At 39.2% G+C, this 19,277-nt stretch overlaps 1 protein-coding gene across 2 annotated transcripts in view; it reads right to left on the bottom strand.

Annotated features, from left to right (window-relative positions):
- Positions 1–9,453, bottom strand: part of Gtf2a1l (general transcription factor IIA, 1-like) — a 42,094-nt gene extending 32,641 nt beyond the window's left edge. Inside the window, exons 1-3 of one of the 2 annotated variants that reach the window (XM_013018031.1) lie at positions 9,433–9,453; positions 6,552–6,653; positions 5,325–5,445 (exon numbers count right to left, since the gene is read on the bottom strand). In XM_013018031.1, coding sequence (XP_012873485.1) covers positions 5,325–5,445; positions 6,552–6,653; positions 9,433–9,453 — 244 coding nt within the window. The remainder of the gene's footprint in view (positions 1–5,324; positions 5,446–6,551; positions 6,654–9,432) is intronic. The other variant, XM_013018032.1, reaches the window with a different exon arrangement.
- Between the last annotated feature and the right edge of the window lie 9,824 nt (positions 9,454–19,277).

The raw sequence follows: 19,277 nt of genomic DNA, 5'->3' as shown, positions 1-19,277 counted from the left end.
TGTGGACATCCCCAGAGCTGTGTTCTATCCATCTCTTAAGTTTCTCTCCATCCAATCAAGTTGACAAATAAAAGTAACTGTCATAAGACTACATCAAACTAAAAAGCTTTCTGCATAGCAAAGGAAACAATCAACGAAATTAAAAGTCAGCCTATAGACTGGAGAAGTTACTTGCAAATCATACATCTGCTAAAAGGTTAGTATCTAAAACATACAAAGAATTTATACAGTTCAGTTCAGGAACAGAGAAACAACCCATTTAAAACGTGAGCAAAAAGATCTGGATAGACATTTTTCCAAGAAGACATAAAGATGGTCAATAGGGATATACAAAAGAGCTTGATATCACTAATGTAATGGAAACTACAATGTAATTCATTTACCTGGAAAAATGATAAATCAAAGAGGCAAGCAATGACATGTGGCTGCTGAGTACAGAGGGAAAAGACAATCTTTATAAACTGTGGATGAAAATGTAGAAGAGAACCATGCAGCTATTGTGGAAAGCAGTATAGAAGATCCTAGACATTTTAAAATTTTAAAAATTAAAAAAACTACCATATGACCAACAATCTTTATGATGTGTATGTAACTCATAGGATATTAAATCCCTACCACAAACAGGTATCCACATTTCCATGTTCACTGAAGCATTATTTACAGTAGCCAATACATAGGAACAAACACATAGAATGAATCGTGAAAGTGTAGCTGGATGCTGGTGGCTATTTGGGGGACTGAGAATGGAAGGATCATAGACTGGGACCATCCCAGGCAGAAAAACTCTCAAGATTTCAAAAGCTTCAAAAGGTGTCAAAAACACTCATGATTTCAGGCCACCAAGGCAATAAAAGCCCATGAGAATCCATCTCCACAGAGGGCAGCTGGACAGGGGAGTATGTGCTTGTTATCCAGACACTCTGGGAATCACAGCAACTGAGGGACGCATCCGGGTGGGAAGTGAAATTCCATCCTAATGAGCTAGAAGCATGGATGGAGATATGGCTCAGTGGTAGAGTGCCTGCCTTTATTTAAATCTCATACCATCCCCACCACCACTGCCAACACCGCCAAGAGAAAAGACAGGTGAGAGAGGCAGGGAGAAACAAGGTAGGTAGGTAGGTAGGTAGGTAGGTAGATGATAGATAGATAGATAGATAGATAGATAGATAGATAGATAGATAGATAGATAGATAGATAGATAGATAGATAAAGAGAGGCGGGGAGAAACGTGACAGAGACAGAGAGAGAGAGAGAGAGAGGCGGGGGAGAAACGTGATAGATAGATAGATAGATAGATAGATAGATAGATAGATAGATAGATAGATAGATAGATAGATAGATAGATAGATAGATAGATATCATTATTAGATTATTATTCAGTCCACCCTTTGCCATGCCACAACAGGAATAAATCTGAAGGACTTTATGCTAAGTGAAATGTGCCGGTCAGAAAGAAAAAATGTTGCATGATCTCACTTGTATGTCAAATAGCAGAAACTGGGATGATATGGGCCAAAGGACACAAAGTAGCAGCTATGTAGGATGAGTAAATCTAGAAGTCAAATAAATGTACTACATGAGGACTGTACTTGATATTATGCTATACTTTTTGCTAAGAGTATATTGGAATGGTTAACTCCATGAGATAAGCTGATTTGCTTGACTAAAGAAATCTTTATATGTCTATCAAAACATCATTCTGTCTACCTTAAATATATAGTGGACTTTAAATTAAAAATAGGTATGAGGCTACTGGGGGCAGGGGGGGAGGAACCCAGCCTTAGGCTCATTGAAGCCAGTCCAGGCAAAAGGATGAGATTCTGTCTGAAATAAACAGAGTAGAAAATGGCTAGGGGCATGGCTCAAGTGGTATAACACTAGTGTAGCAAGCTCGAGGCCCCGAGTTGGATTCCCAGAATTGCAAAAGAAAAAAAGCTGTGAGAATCCAATTGTTTGTATTAAACCAGACATCAACTAGATTATAAGAAAAAGAAAGCAGTTCCACTCTTCTCGCAAATACATTTTGTTCTGGAAAATAGTTACTTCCCCAAATGCTGTATATTAACATATAATTTGATTTTTAAATTAATAAACATCTTGTAAGATTTTTTTGTTTTAATTTCTACTCTGTTAAGAGACTTATAATCCACATTTTATAAAGCTTCCTCAAGAGTATGATGAAGACTTGAGAATAAAAAAATGTAGAGGACAGATGATGGGAGGATATTACTAAACACATGAATAATACAGCCCCAAAAAAACCCACAATGGAGAAAACAAGTTTTAAAAGTGGAACAGACAAAGGCAAATGACTTATTCAATTGCAGATTTAATTTGGACTCTTTATCAAAAGAAATAAAAAGATTGTAGAAGTTTATTTTAATCAGGCACTTTTAAACATACTATGAGAAGATAATTAAGAAGTGCTTCAATTTTATGAGGCTATTTACTTCAAGAATCCCATTGTAGAGTACCCAGAAATGAAGACAGATTAGAACGAGGTCTACAATGCACTTTTAAAGGATATAGTAACTCCTCTTAAACCGGCTCATTACAAATCAAGTAGAAGAGAATAAGGGGAAAGACTGTCTTATTTTAAATGTAATTATTTCTATTATTCTAACTTCTAAAACATAGAATAAAAATGAGGTGTTGAGTGAAACCAATGCCATACATTAGTTGCCAGACTATTCTGTGATTTAAATCACTGGTAATATTACCATCTTGCGGGCAAAATGAAGTATTGCAATACTGAATGACAAAGAATCTGAGAAGTGTTAACATAGCTTTTCATAAAAGACAATTAAACAGGCAGCCGCCTGCGTGGCTCAGACTTGTCATCTTAAGTATTTGAGAAGCTGAGAACAGGATCAGCTTTACAAGTCTGAAGGTAAAGGTTCAAGAATAGCCCAAGCAGAAAAGTCCACAAGACTCTTCAGTCCACAGCTGGGCATCGATGGTGACAAACACCTGTCATCCTAGTTACATAAAACACTAAGATCAGATGACCCTTGTTCCAGGCCAGCCCTGAATAGAAAAGTGTATGAGATTTCAGTACAATGGAAGAAACTAAGCTGTAAAGGCATGCGCCTGTTATCTCCTATATGGTAGGAAGCCTAAAGCAGACATGATAGTCTGAACATGCACCTGGGCAGGAAATGAGACCTCCTCTCAAAAATAACTAGTGCCAAAAAAGGGTCAGAGGAGGGGCTCAGTGGTAGAGCACCTGCCTAGCAAGTATGACACCTGGAGTTTGAACCCCAATATTGCCACACACACACAAAAAAAGAAGACAGTCAAGTTATTTATTTCTCCTCTCTACCCACCACATCCTCTCTTGTTAACTCCATGTAAAACAAACCTTCAGAGTTATCTATTTTTTAATGGAAAAAATTTAAAGTCCCAAAGAATGTTCCATAGATGAGTATAAATGGGGTATCCTGGTAAAATACAAATGAACCAGGCCCCGAGAGGGTGCGATCTCAAGAGGTTGAGATCTGAGGATCATGGTTCAAAGCCAGCCAGAGCAGAAAGTCTGTGAGACTCTTATCTCTAATTAACTACCAAAAAAAAAAAAGTGAGAAATGTCACTGTGGCTCAAAGTGGTAGAATGCTAGCCTTAAACACAAAGGTTTAGGGACAGTGCCCAGGCCTTGAGTTCAAGCTCCAGGAATGACACAAAAATAAAACTAATACAAATGAAAGCATAGCCAATGAGCAATAAGTAATGAAAAATGCTTCAATGTGACAAGTGAACAATTAAAACTGCCATGACTAATTCTTGAAAACAAAATTTTATTTTAAAAGCAAGTATTAGATAAAACTTGTGCATAACAATTACCTATTGTTAATTTATATCATTTTTAGAAGCTATCATTTCTGCCAAACTTAAATTCTTCCATCTTGTAATAGAGGAGCAACTCCCATGCTATCTCCTCTTCACCTAAGCCTATGTAATTTTCATGTAAATTTTCACTAGCATACAATGAACAAACTACTTATTAACAACAATCTAATCCAAAATCTGTCCTCCCTCCTTGAAGACATTACTCTTAGTATAAAGATTCTAACAATCAGAAAAGAGGAATAAAAGCTAGAAAGACAAAATATCTGTTTATCTTCTGATAGCTAGTCTTTTCTAGTTTAAATTGCATATACAATATGAACAAATATTTCCCTTAAAAGCAGAAGTTGCCAGATGCCACTGGCTCACACCTATAATCCTAGCTACTTAGGAGATTTGAGGATTGCCAATTCAAAACAAGGGCAGGAAAGTCTGAGAGACTTTTATCTCCAAATAGCCATCAAAAAGCTGGAAGGGGAGCTGTAGTTAAAGTGGCAGAGCCCCAATCTGGAGCAGAAAAAGCTAAGGGATTGTGTCCAGGTCTTGAGTTCAAGCACTAGTACTGACGCATACACCCACCTGCACTTGCACGCACGCACGCATGCACACACACACACACACACACACACAATCAGGTCTATATTGAATAAGTCTAAGAGAAAAGAAAATATGCATTTGGTCAAGATCTTGTCACTATTTTAATTAACTAAAACAGCATGGTAGCTTGAAGAATCTCCATATTCTCTCTCACTCTACATTTTGCCAATACAACAGGTTTAGAATATACACGGGGAATAAGAGAGTGAATACACAGGTACTGTCCCCCCCATGGTATAACCTGTTTTCACTGTATTTGATGTTAGAATAATTTGTGGAGAGGAAGGGAAAAAACAAATTGTTTAAATAGGGATACAGGTGGACCCATTGCAACAATGAGATGTACAAGTCGTTATGTAAAAAATGAACTTTACAACTTTGGCGTGGGAGGGGGGAAGGGGATGAGATGGGAAGGGATGGGAAGGGGAAACAAAGGAGGAGGCAACAATGCTTGATAAGAAATGTACTCATTACCTACCCATGTAATTGTAACCTCTCTGTAAGGTATTCTCACAATAAAAAAAAGTACACAGGCACTCACCTTTCCCCTTCCCTCTGATACTTAACCACAGTGGCTCACTTACTTCCCAACCAAATCCACTCCAAATCTCCAAAAGAACCTATAATATTCATTTCTCTAAAATAAGGCTTTGCCACCTTTGTGGAATCTAATATTATTTTTGAGTAAGCTTAAATAACCTGAGGGGGGTTTATCAATAATTATAAGACATGGTGACTCACAGTGTGTTCATTTCATGGAAATTTTCGTGAGGTTCAAGCCCACTCACTTTAAGAACATAGTCCTGATTAAAAAACACTACCAAAGAAGAATTGGTTCTGAGGATGTAGATGAAACTCATATATATTTGTTTTAGCCAACCTGTGGGTTGCAACGTTTGGTGAAAGTTGTGTGGCATTTGAAGAGTGAACAAAGGTGAATGGATGTTATTTCTGAAGAAGTCTTCTGTTGCTTTAGATTGCAAAACTTTGGTTTCCCAGAGCTGAAAACAAAACATAACAAGTTAAAAAAACAAAACAAAAACAAACACCACTGCCAGACACCAGTGAATCACATCTGTAATCCTAGCTACTTAAGCAATGAATACAGGAAAGATGGTGGTGGTTCCAGGCCAGCCCCAGAAAAAGTTTGTAAGATCCCATCTCAACCAATAGCCCAGGCATGGTAGCATGCACCTGCCATGCCAGCTGTGTGGAAAGCTGAGATTGAGAGGACTATGTTGCCAAACCAGCACAGGCAAGTAAGTTCTTGAGATCCCATTCCAAGGAGACAAAAAACTGGATGTGTTAACAATGCACCTGTCACCCCAGCTACAGCAGGAAACATAAATAGAAAAATTCAAGTCTAGGCCGGTCCAGACAAAGAGAAAATATTCAAAAACAACCAGAGCAAAAATTTCTAGAGGCATGGCTCAAGTGGTAAAGTACCTGCACAGCAAGCACAAAGCCTTCAGAGTTCAACTCCCAGTACCACTAAAAAAGCAAAAAAATTACTGAGATATTCCTATGGTTTTTAAGTCTTTTAAACTAAATTCCCCCTGCCAGGTACTGGTGGCTCACACCTGTTATCCTAGCTACTCGGGAGGCTGAGATCTGAGGATCACGGTTCAAAGCCAGCCCAGGCAGGAAAGTCCGTGAGACTCTTATCTCCAAATAATCACCAGAAAAATGGAAGTGGTGCTGTGGCTCAAGTGGTAGAGCACTAGCCTTGAGCTGGGACAGCATGCAGGCCCAGAGTTCAAGCACCACAAATGACAAAAAAAAAAAAAAACCTAGGGCTGGGAAGGTGGCTCCGTGGTAGAGTGCTTGCCTTGCATGCATGAGGCCCTGGGTTCAATTCCTCAGCACCACATAAGCAGAAAAAGCCAGAAGTGGCGCTGTGGCTCAAGTGGTAGAATGCTAGGCTTGAGCTGAGGAGCTGAAGGACAGCACCCAGGCCCAGAGCTCAGGCCCCATGGCTGGCAAAAAAAAAAACTAAATTCCCAACTGATAGCACAAAAAATATACTTATATAATTGAAAAGATTAGAACCACAGTTTATCTGTTTTCCTAGACTGAAAAGACAGGGAAACTAGATTTGTCTACAAACCTGCTTCAAGTCTTTTAAAACTTGTTCTTCGATGCCTTCTTCGGCAAATAGTTCCCGCACTCCTTCAATTACATCTTCAATTACAGATCTGTAGAGTTTGGGCTTTAGACAAACAATCGTTAATTTTTTTTAATTCTCAAATTTGAAGGTATTTCACCTTAAAAGATAGTCGAGGGATGGAAAGGTGGCTCAGTGGTAGAGTGCTTGCCTTGCATGCATGAGCTCCTGTGTTCGATTCCTCAGCACCACATAAGCAGAAAAAGCCGGAAGTGGCACCGTGGCTCAAGTGGTAGAATGCTAGCCTTGAGCTGAAGATCTGAGGGACAGTGCCCAGGCCCAGAGTTCAAGCCCCACAACTGACACAAAGAAAAAAGATAGTCCAGTGCCTACTACTCAAGAGGCTAAGATCTAAAGATTGCAGTTCATAGCCAGCCAAGGCAGAGCAGAGCTGTGCCTAAAGTAGTAGAGTGCTACCTTGAGCAAAAAAAGCTCAGGGACTGTGCCCAGACCCTGAGGTCAAACCCCAAGACTGGCACAGAAAAAGAAAAAGGACATGTATACTTTCTAATATTATCATTTAAAACAAAACACAGTAAGAATTTTCATTAAGTACATCCTGTTCACAGGATAGCATTAGCTATCTGTAAACTGTGTTAGCTTCAAATCCCTGGTCTCAGGTACAATCCCTTCCTATTTCCAGGGTCAAATCTGTAACTACAACAAAATATGGAATAATCCTATAAAAAGGTTCATGGCTATGTTTATGTTACTTAGCTTGTATCAGAATTTTCTCTTCCTACTCCCTTTTAAAAGGGAGATTAACTTAAGAAACCTTGAATAACCTTCTACTTTCAATTTACCTTATACTCAAAGTAGCCACTAATCATGAACTACCAGGGTGCCCTATCTTAATTTCCAAAAGTAAATAAATTACAAATCTTAAGACTATGATACCCAAAGCCTGTCCTATTTGGAAAATACGTGTGGTCAAAAGTTGTGAACCACTGTCAAGGAAAGCTCCATCAAAATGGGTTTCCTAGAACAGAAATCAAGGGCATAAACTTAGCCCTTCCACAAGGTGTATATCAATCATAGAGACAAAGATAAAATCCTAAAATACTTCCTGGTAAAAACATAGCAGGACATAAAATTCAGTAGATTTCTATGAGGCTAAACATTGCTTATACCGACAAAACAAGAAGCATATGAAGTCATTCGGTCTTGTAAGTCTATGTAAAATGGGCTTCACTCAATCCCAAATGTTGTGTGTGACAATACTGATGGAGTGACAGGCCCCCTGGTAAAAAAAATAAAAATAAAAAAATAACAGCTAAGTAGGAATTTAGTGGAGTTGCTCTCACTTCAAATTGCTTAATCAGGCCAAAATGAAAATTCTCATACCCATAAAATACTCTCACTCCAAAAAAACAGCTAAATTTTAAACTAATCCTTTTAAAGATCCAGAGTAAGCCTCTGAATAGGCCAATCAGCAGTATTTAAATAATATGTTACTCACAAGCATATCCATTAAGACTAAGTGCTCCTAGATGAGTTGCTTCTTCTAAAACAGTTTATCCTGATAAAGGCATTCTAAATTGATGCTTCAGTGTTAATCCCAACTAGTGTGATCACACTTAGAGCCAGAGGGAAAAAAAACTCCCAGGGATAAAAAAACATCTTTAAGATCCACCCTCAAGAGTGTATACTGGCAGCAGTCAAAAAGAATCCATTAGAACACAATTTTTCAAAAGCAAAATAGGTATCAAATGTACTTTTTTTGGTAGGACTACAGTTGAGACATTCTATTGCTTTCCCTATCTCTTATCTTTATTAAAAACTATACATAGTCCCAAAGTCCATCTTAGCTTCTCTAAAAGAAGACAATTTCCTTGGAGTTCACAATCAATCATGTAAATTGATATATTATGTAAGCTTCCAGGCAGGTATGAGTATTTTACATTTCATAAAATACATGATCAGAAAATAGATACATTAAAATAGCATGTCTCTAAAACATGGAATCATTTATGCTTTATTATTTATTTATTTATTTATTTATTATTTATGCTTTATTATTTATCATTATATTTTTTCATATATACATATGAAAAAAATTAAAGCAATTTTCTAGACAAGTACATTGTCCTGAAAATATGAGTCTGGTGGTCATTCTTTAATTCAGATTTTTAAGCCTGAGGAAGTTTTCACAAGTGCCTTTTAGTTAGTTTGAACATCCGCACTGTGTGGTTGAGGGGGGCAAAGTTTGTGAGTTGTACACTTACGCATTAAGTGTTAAAGGATGATGGGAAAGAGAAGGAATGGTTAGGGCAACACTAACACTACTTGCTAAGGTAACAAGATCATGTTACCCATTATTTCAGGTTATAAACAATATAGTTTGAATCAACAATGCTCATACTAAAATCAATCATTAGAACTGGGGCTGGCTGTGATGGGCCACCCCTGTAATCCCAGCTTTGAAGAGGCTGAGGCAAGAAGATTACAAGTTCAAGGCCAGCCTGGAGCTACACTGTATCTGAGGCTACTTTGTGTGACCCTGTCTCAAGACAATAGAATCAGAGTACAAATGAGCTTGGGAATTTTCTACACACACGGGAAATCACCAGGGTTGAGGTGATTTCCACCTCTAAGACACTCTCCAAACCTTAACCCACACCCTGACTCTGGGTAGGGAGGACGTGTGTTCCTCCAGCTAGGCCCAATGTCCGGCCCTCATGAGCTTGCCCAACAGAGGGGTGACAAAAAGGTTTCTTAAAGTCTGTTATGTGCCACAGAAGGGTAAATGGATGTGTGGGGTTCAAATGTTTGTGAGCTCAGAGTCCCAGTTGCGCCCTGTGCCGGGGACTGGGGTCTCTCTTACCACTGGATTGAAGTAGGCCATGACAGCGGCTCCAGCCCTTCGCGCCTGCGCAGTGTGCAGTGAGCGGCTGGCGGAGCGCTTTTTGAACGGCGCCAGTGTTGCCCTAGCAACCACCTGGACGCCAGAGGGAGGGCGGGAAGAGCGAGGCCGGTGAATTGGATGGGGTTAACTGTGGGCATGGTCGGGATGGAAGAGAGGGTGGCTGGCCTGAGAAGCAAGCCTGCTGAAATGGAAGGGCCTAACACACGTGTAGCCCTTTCCAGGGCAGGGGAAGGGCTTCTGCTCCCTTCACCTGTGAGTTGGAAGTCTAAGCACACTGGGAGAGACAATGCAGAGGCCCCTCTCAACAGCAGCTTTGAAAGATGGAAGAAGGAAGTCGACGGGTGGGTTCTGCCTTTGCCAATTTTCATTCTTGCTCCTGAACCCCACTCGCAGCTGCACTCCTTATTGTTATATAAAAATATAACGAGGGTCACACTCTTCTAACGAGTGGGCAGCAGCCAACACAGCTTTTCCTAAGGATCCTATTAAACATGCAAATGAGAGGGGAAACGCGTGAACTGTGGGGGAGGGGTGGAGAGAGAAGCCACATTACATGCATGTATGGAAATACCACACTGAAACACCTTTGTACAATTAATACATGATTTAAAAATGTACATGATCAAGCTGGAGGACAGGGGCTCTTGCTTGTAATCCAGGCTATTCAGGAGACTGAGATCTGAGGATTCTGGTTCAAAGTCAGCATGGGCAGGAAAGACCTGAGCCTCTTTTTTCTCCAATTAAGCAGCAAAAAGCAGGAAGGGCAGGTGTGACTCCAGTGGTAGGTAGAGTGCCAGCTGTGAGCAAAAAAGCTAAGGGACATGGCCCAGGCCCTGAATTCAAGCCCCAGCAAACACACACACATACACACACAAAGTTAAGCTTCCACCTACACACAGTGAATCAGAAACTCAGAAGAAGAATGTAACAATAATCTCAACCTGCTTTCCAGGTGCTTCTCACAGTGTTAAAAGGAGACCCAACTGTCCTAAGACAAAGATTCTCAATTTAAGGTATAAGTTGAATATCTATATACATATAGATATATATAAATCGTCTGATGGTTTTTTCTTAATTAAATGTAATTTTCTATTATCTTTAAATAATTGTGGTATCAATGCAGCATAATACCATATGTGTAATACCATGCATCTTGATCAGTGCTGAAGGGCTTCTTGATCAGTGCTGAAGGGCTTTTAAAATGGTATGAATCACATTCCAAAGAACCTGATTCTAATCCGCAACAAATGTTGGAGAACCACTATTTAAATAAAGCCAGTTTGCCAATACCATTCAGGCTCATTTTCCTCTGCACATTGACATCACCATCTTTTGACTTGCAATGATTTTTCTCCCTGTCTTGAAAGTTAGAACCTAGAGGAGCAGATCATACCTGGCGAAGGCCAAGACAGGTAGAAGCCTAGGTAGATTAGTGGCAGAGAAAAGGAACACAACTTTCTTCTGCACTCTTCTGCACTCTACTGCTTAAACAGCCTTTCTAGGTGTTGACCCAAGGAGAAGGTTATTTGATCATTTTAAAATTTAAAATTGGCTTCTTACTTACTTTTGCCTATCAGGGTAGTGGAATTATTATATTCTACTACTCTGTATTTGCTTGCCTAGCTCAGGTACCCTGTGGCTTCTAAGTTTCAAGCAGCTGATTCAGATAATATCCTTTAAAAAGACTTTTACAGGAAGCTGAGAAGTTTGTATGGTAATTTTTAATGGTTATGTCTCTCTCCCTGGCAATTTACTACCAGGAGTAGTCCAATGACTTATCTTTCACCTAAAATAGAAAAGCTGTAAGCATTGATTCCCTGTGATATTATAAAAATCCAATTAAATTATTCAAGCTGGGAAATAAGAAAGCTGAAAAGCCACTTGTTTTCCACCTTTTTCATGGCAAGGTTTTAAATTTTCATTCCTAAATGCATAGGATTGGTAATCATCTAACATTTTGTGGCAGCCTATTGCTGTGTTGTACTTTATTATATATTATACCTTTCTGAAGGCTAAGCTGTAGCGCGTATATACTTTTGAAATTATATTTGGACCTTTATAGACATAAAAAGTGTGAGTAATGGTTCAATTGTTATTGCTCAGTTAGTGCACTTAGCATACTCAGGTTACAGGAAAGTTATGCAATGTCGGCAGAGAGATTTCAGCTATTTTCTTTTTTCCCCCTGGGGGTCTGTCTGAATGGTCACTGGTAGGTTTTCTGGAGTTTCTTCTCAATAATAGACAATGACTACTAAAGGAAACATTCTGTAACCCAAATTCTGGGCTATCTTTTTTATTGAGTTTTTATTCTTAGTATAAATGTGATTATAAAAGGATTAGAATTCTATAAATCAGGTAAGGAGTACATTTCTTTTTGGACAATGCCACCCCTTCCCTTGCACTCTCCCAGTTTTTTAAAGGTATCTTAAAGTGTAGTTATTTCATATCAAAACACACATGTAGTGAAGTCTTGGTCCCAATATAGCAGTGTGCAGAGATGGAAGAATCTAGGAGGTGATTTGGATTATGAAGGTTCTGATATCATCATAGAATCCATTGATGGATTCATAGCTTAACTTACATACCATTGGGAGGTGGTAGAAGCTATGGTGTGGGGGAAGTGGGACAAAATGGGCCACTGGAGGCAAGCCCTTGAGGAATACATTTTTTTCCTACCCTCCCTTTTGCTCTCTGGCCACCACAAGGTGAGCATCTTTGTTCTGCTATGTTCTTCCCCCATGACGCTCTACCTCCCCACAGGCCCACAATGGTGCAGCCAAAGACTATGGACCAAAACCTCTGCCACTGTGAACCAAAATAAACTATTCCTCCTTTAAATTGATGCTCTTATTTTGTCATAACAGAATCCTAACACATGGGAGAATCTAGGTTGTATATCTGCTTTAAACCTTTAGTAGCCACCTTCCAAGATGGCGCCCAACTTCATCCTAGATGCCTACTCACAGACTGGATTTTTCCCCTCCCACATTGTTCTATGGTTTATCTGAGTGGATGGTAGAAAGAAGTAGAGGAAATGCTTTCCACTTCTACGATTGTTACAAATTGATGTGAGCTGTCTCTTTTCTCTCAGGTCACTTACCTTGGAAGAAGCCAACTGTTTGGGGGAAGAAGCCAACTGTTTGGGGGAAAGCAGGCTATAAGAACCAAACACCAAAGGCAGAAGGCACTGAAAGACTGAAGAAAGAAGTAGGAAAATCCAAGATTGTACAGAGAGCAATTTAGGAAAAACTTGGGGGGGGGCAAAAAAAAGTGAGTGGCAGGTATTAGACAAAAGGGTGTCCACATACCACAGTGGGAGAAAGGAGTTTAGAAGCATAGCTAAACAAAAGTGGGCCATGGCCAGCTGAAATACATGGGTTTTCTCAAATTGACATGTCATATCAGTTAAGAAAGATGAGTAAGCCTGATATTAGACAGCTCTCACATCTGACTTTCAGCTTAAACACACTCTCTTTTATGCATTTTTTTTGGTCGGTCATGGGGCTTGAACTCTGGGCTTGGGCGCTGTCCCTCAGCTCTTCAGCTCAAGGTGAGCGTTCTACCACTTGAGCTACAGTGCCACTTAAACACACTCTCACAAGAGACCTGGACCGTAACCCTAGAGCCCTAGAGCCAACGCCCCGCCCCTAAAGCACCTCCTAGATGTCTGTTACTCAGATAGTGTTAGAAATAATACATATTTATCATTTAACGTGGGTAAATGGTAAGGTACTCATTCTCTGCTTGGTCTGTAACTACAAGGAAGCTTGCTTTCCTTCACTGTAATCTCAGTATTTAAAGTTTCTCTAGTACTCTCTGTCATTGGTCACCGGGGTATTTTAAAAGGAGATAAAGGAATCTTTATAGACTGATGTTTGATAGATTCGACCCAAGATTATCATGAAACAAGCACACTGTTACAGTTCTGTAATAGTGACATTTCTTTAGCCATTTTTTCAAACTCAAGAGAAAAGTGTGTTACATACACAAAGCACTTTTGATGGTAAAATCAAGATCCCCAAACCTCAGTGACACCATTTTATGAGTGACTATTTTTTATGTTAGTAAACAGAGAATTTTTTTTAAAAAAAGGAATGCTGAGCTTTCGTCTTTCTTTGAGTACTAGCGTTGAAATTATACTGCACAAAAGGATAAAGCTCTTCCTTTCACAGATCAGAGCCACAGATTTTTCACTTATCCCTGGTTTGTTTAGAGACTCAAATCTATCCTTAATACATTGTGGGTAATCAAGACCAGCTTTTGAAACAGTTAAGCAAATCTTAATAATCAGATTAATTCCTTTGCATCCTGTATGTTCTCATTATTTTTGCCTGGAAATTTTCTCTGATATTATTTCAGGAAGTAAAGAGATAATTGCACTTTGTTTATTTGTGAAAATGCAATGTCTAAAAATAATCCCTTTCTTCGATAAGAAAGTAAGAAATAAATGTCAGGGGCAGCACATGATCTTTTACATATTAAACTGCACATTAAAGTACCGGGTGTTTCAGTAACTATATAGATTCTAAATAATACATTTATCTGTAATAAAAATGTGAGTTAGTCTTTAGGCATTAGGCTTCAGGCAGCAAATATTCATAATTAGTTTTGGAGCATTCTGTAATACACTAAACCCGGCAATATTATATTTCTCTGCCTGTATTTCATCCCTCACATCTTCCAGGAAATGAAAATCCAGTTCGTCTCTGCCTTTCCCTGTAACTTGGAAGTGGTTACAATGTTGGCAGTTGTGATTTATTTATTCTCTGTGCTTTTGTAATGTTGTTCATGTTCTAATACAACTCCAAACCAACTTACATTGTTTGAACATCAGATACTGTTCCATCATCATGAATCCTTCCCCAAACCCAAGTAGGATTTTGGTTAAAGTGACCATATGACACAATGCTATGATCAAATGATGGCCTTATCACGCAATGGAACCCTGTTAACCTGTCCATTCTTGTCTGTGTTGAAATGCCTTACTATTCAAATGGTATATATGTCATGTACGTTACTGATAATTATTAATTCAAGGGAAAATACACAAGATGACATCAAACACAATTTCATCATCATTATTGGTAGGGTTTTTTAACATTCTCAGTGGGGGGCTTGATAAAGATTTAGTAGTTAAAGCATTTTCATTTCTCTACTCATAATGTGTATAATTATACAGAAACATGAAATATTAGCAAGGATAATGTTTGTTGTCTCTGGTTAATTATCAAACCAGAATCTCCACCTAGAAAAGACAAAGGTGAAGACAAATAATAGGAGCCTAAAGCTATGTGCTAGAGAGACTCAATCAGCTTTATTCTTGCTGGGCTTTTCTTCCTTGCTAATTTTTCTCATTTTTTTATGAATGAAAAATAATTGTATTTTCAATATTCTATATTATTATTTCAGTCAGAAACAACATTGGCTAAACATATTTCTTCATAGTCCTGTACTAAGAACAAAGGAAAGTTCTAGACATTATATAAGAAGACTATAAAAGGTGGGAAGAAGCCAACATACCACTTAGGAAGCTCACAAGCCTAAGAGGTACAGAGAAGTTTTCTTTTTGCCTCATCTATCTCAGGCTGGATGCTGGAGAAACTGGAATCCAGCAATCACTCTTGGTCATAGAGAAGAAAAGATCCAACAAAATCCTATCTCAAATGAAAGGATCAAAAAATAGGAATTGAAAACAGGAATCCTCCATACCAACAACACAAACACAAGGGGCCCACTCAGAACCTCTTTGTATCTATGGGTAATTGCGTTTTCTTTTGGCTTTCTAAGTTGGAAATGTCCTCATCCCATAAAGTTAATATACTGTGATTTATTCAGTTCTAGTCATTTTTCTCCTAAGTGTAGTGCCTAGTATTACCTGGCCAGATAAAGAGAATCCAAATGAGTAAAGGAGCTTGTTTTTTGGAAGTGCTTCATCTATCTACAGAGAGAAATTAAAAATCATGCCTAAAAATTCACCCTTAGAAATCTATTTTATTTTTTAATTTTTAAAACCTAATGTGAGACTCATGTGCATGGAATTAAATTTTATTATTTAATTTTTTATTGTGAAAATACTGTACAGAGGGGTTACAATTACGTGGGCAAGATAATGAGTACATTTCTTATCAAGCATTGCAGCCTCCTCCATTGTTTCCCCTTTTATTCATTTTCTATGGAAGTTTAAACATTGTACATGATAAGACATTTTTTGTTTTAGTGTGTGTTGTTACTGAATGATGTACTCCCCATCCCAAGTCAACCATGAGTAAAAAATTACCATAAAGAGATGGAGGGGAGGGAGGGGGGAGAAGGAGAGAAATTTCTAATATTCACTTGCATAATTCCTTATTGCAAATGTTTTTCATTTGAAATTACATTTCATCCTTATGAAGACTGGTGAAGAAACTTAAGTACTTCAGGTTGTTTCCCATAGCCTGCTATATAGCTAAACAATAGTTACAAAACATCACTAGCAGGAGACATGAAAAATAGCACTTAGTGTTACAGTGTAGATGGGAGATGGCTCCACAGGCTCATGTGTTGAGTACTTTGTCCCCAGCTGGTGGCATTACCTTAGAACATTCTTGAAACTTTAGCAAGTGAAGCCTAATTAGAGGAAGTAGGTCACGACTTGGGAGCCTCTACCTTGTCCTGAGACCCTTCCCCATGTCGCTCTCCTTCCTGTCTTCCATGAAGTGTATACGCTGACCATCGTGATGTCTGCCCAAGAGTATTGGAGGGTAGGAGCCAGCATGAAATGAATCTGCTGAAACCCTCATCCAGTATGAACAATCCCTTTCCTAAGTTGTTTCTGTCATGTATTTGATCACAGCCGCAAAAGTGACACTAATCCGCTTACTTTATCAAATTTGGTGTATTCAAAGAGAAAAGATGGTCCTTGGCTGCTCACTGGGGCCAAAAAAGCTAAATGTGCTTCCTCTCCTCTGCCAGCATCTTGCAAAGCAAGAGGAGATTTTGTTTTCATCTTTTTAACCCCTTGAAAATGCATGTGAGGGTGGTTAGCAAGGGAACACACATTGGTAACCATAGTGTGACAGAGTTTAACATTCTTCAAGACTATGGCTGTGTATTATTCACTCTTATCTGTCTCCTGGGTTTCTAGCATAGTACCTCATATGTGGAAAATACTCATTACATGCTTTTGATTTGAATTTATAGCTAAACCATGACAAAAAAATGGAATTTTCATCTATGTGGAAGGGAAAAACCTAGGAACTAAAACGTAACTCTCCATGGGAGAAATAGTTCATTGATTTAAATTCATCCTATCATTCATTCATGTAATAATTTTTATTTAATGCATAGGTCATGAGCTCTGATCAAGGGATCAACCCTGAACATTCAGCCATACCACTACCACCCATCTATTTTGTTCCTTGGGCCTTGTCAAGTCACTAGGGCAGAGCCACACCAATCAAAATCATAGACCGGATAAGGTGAAAGAAAAATACACAAGTAAGAACAATGTTACCACATTATGACTATTTATGAGGTGCCCCTAACTCAAATGGGAGGCCCAGGCAAGGTTTTATAGAGCAGAACCCCAAAGCTGAATGTAAAAGACCTGGAGAGGGAGCTGGAAGCATGCTTCAGGTAAACGCTAGAGTATCCAAAGCCCAAGGCTTGAGGACATGGTGGGTGAGAGGAAGGAGAGCAAGGAGTTCCATTTGGCCAGAGGACAGAGAACAAACCAAGCTGTAACACACACTAAGGCTGTGTCCCACACGCACTGCAGCATGGAGGGTAGTGTGGAGGATGGCCACCGGGAAGGCATTTCACTGTGTCTTTAAGATTTCTGCAGTACAGAATGCACAGTTCTATTCAGAAAGCCTGCAGCAGAGACAAAAACACCATGACTTAAGTAACTGATGTCAATCATATGAAGCCAACAAAGAAGAGGAGGAGATATAGGGGAAAAGGGGCATCCACTGATGGAGGAAAAAGGCAATAAAAAAAAGGCAGCTACAAACATCATCTAGTTCACAATTTTACCCAAGGCCATCTCTGGTCCCAGAGCAAGTTTAATATAGAATTTGTCCTTTTCCACAATGAGTACTTAGCAAAGCCTTTGAAAAGTGTTTCAGAATATCTCAAAATTATCCACTGGAGAGGCAGACTCTTGGCATTTAACAATGCCACTGTTCTGAGATGCTCTTTCCTTGTCCTTTTCATGGTGCTTGAGGACCTTTGGGTGGAATTCTCTCTGAACGGTGTGAAAAATATCAAAATAAAACTCTATAGAAAAGGACGAGCACAGCAGCTAGTCGCTTCCTTCTCCTTCTGCCCCCCCACCACCCTCCCACCGCCCCTCACAGGTCTGTGGCAGCTCTCAGAGATAAAAGGCAGAAAAGGAGACTGAAATCTAGAGTGTTCACAATGGGTTTCCCAAATCAGAGCTCCCTGAGCCATTTATTCCCTATTAGGGGGATGGATAATCTCAGTCGGAAAAAAAAAAGTCACAAGAATATCCATGTGTAGGTCTATGTAGCTGATATTTCAAGCATTCATTCCAGGGAAAAGTATAGACTGAGAGAGATGAGCAAAGTCTTCAAGAATGGGAAATTAAAGTCAGACAGTCGTAAAGTGTTCTTAAAGAAATTGATGAAAAAACTCCTAATCGAATTCCACCTTTGGAAAAGGAACTAAGAAATAATAACCCCATGGATGGTCAGGCATCCAGACATCTGTAGCCAGGCAGTGGGCCTTCCTCCTGATTCGTGATGAGCTCTCTTCTGAGTCAGCCCCTCCACCAGCAGCCCTCGCCCCATCTCCTCCTGTCTACTCACAGACATAGCCCTGGAAATTGCCTCTTTCTCCTTGGCATCATTAACTTGCCTCTCACCAAAGGATCACATGCATCCATCCTGCACTCTGTGGTGTACCAAGGCTCAAAGCATAGAATTGAAACACAATAACAAAGCAAGGGAAAATCAGTCCACAGGTGACCAGCCAATGATCAACATTGCTGACATTTCTAAGCAACGTCTACAATAAACCACCCCCCACCTCTCTTCTATTTCCTTCTATATACTCGCTGTAATAATTACTGAAAGATTCAGGTCAGTGTATTCTAGTTTCTCAGTACTGAATTGTATTTACATGGATATTAATCTGGCTGGTTATCCTGTTAGACCCCTGATATGTGGACTTAAATCCATGGCATACAGCTCAGGAAACGGTAACAGTCCAGACGTTCAAACTTGTTGCATATGCAGTTGCTGTCGACTTCCCTTTTGGTCCTCCAGATTCTTGGATTTAAGCCATATGATTTATCATAAACAGTGATTGTAAGGGTGAAGAGATAGCTTAGCTTACTTTGATTCTGTCATTTTGTGTAACCATGTGCAATTTTTATTTGTGCTTTTAAATTGAAAAGAATGAAATGGGTTGTGAATTGCAAGCTATATTTTTGTTAGGTTTGATACCTTTATGCTACATTCTAGTAACACACACGTGCACGTGAGCACTGAGAATCATGGAATGAGGCTCTCATGCTGAACTCAGGGTCTCATTCTCTTGCTCAGCTTTTTTCATTCATGGCACTTTATTACTTGAACCGTGCTTCTGGCCTAGCTTTGTGCTGATTAACTAGAGATGGAGTCTCACAGATTTTTTTTTGTTTGCCTTAGGGGCTTGGAAACACAATACTTTGGATCTCAACTTGTCAGGTCGCTAGGATTACAGGCATCAACCACGGACATTCCACTAGAGTAACGATGTTTTTTAACTGAAGTCTATTCTTCTATTGTAATTGTGAATTGCTTTAATTGGTAGATTTTAAA

This window comes from Dipodomys ordii, unplaced genomic scaffold (genome assembly GCF_000151885.1).
Source record: "Dipodomys ordii isolate 6190 unplaced genomic scaffold, Dord_2.0 Scaffold37, whole genome shotgun sequence".
Classification (NCBI taxonomy): domain Eukaryota; kingdom Metazoa; phylum Chordata; class Mammalia; order Rodentia; family Heteromyidae; genus Dipodomys; species Dipodomys ordii.
Note: the sequence above shows the minus strand (reverse complement) of the source record. Positions and strands in the feature narration are given on the sequence as shown.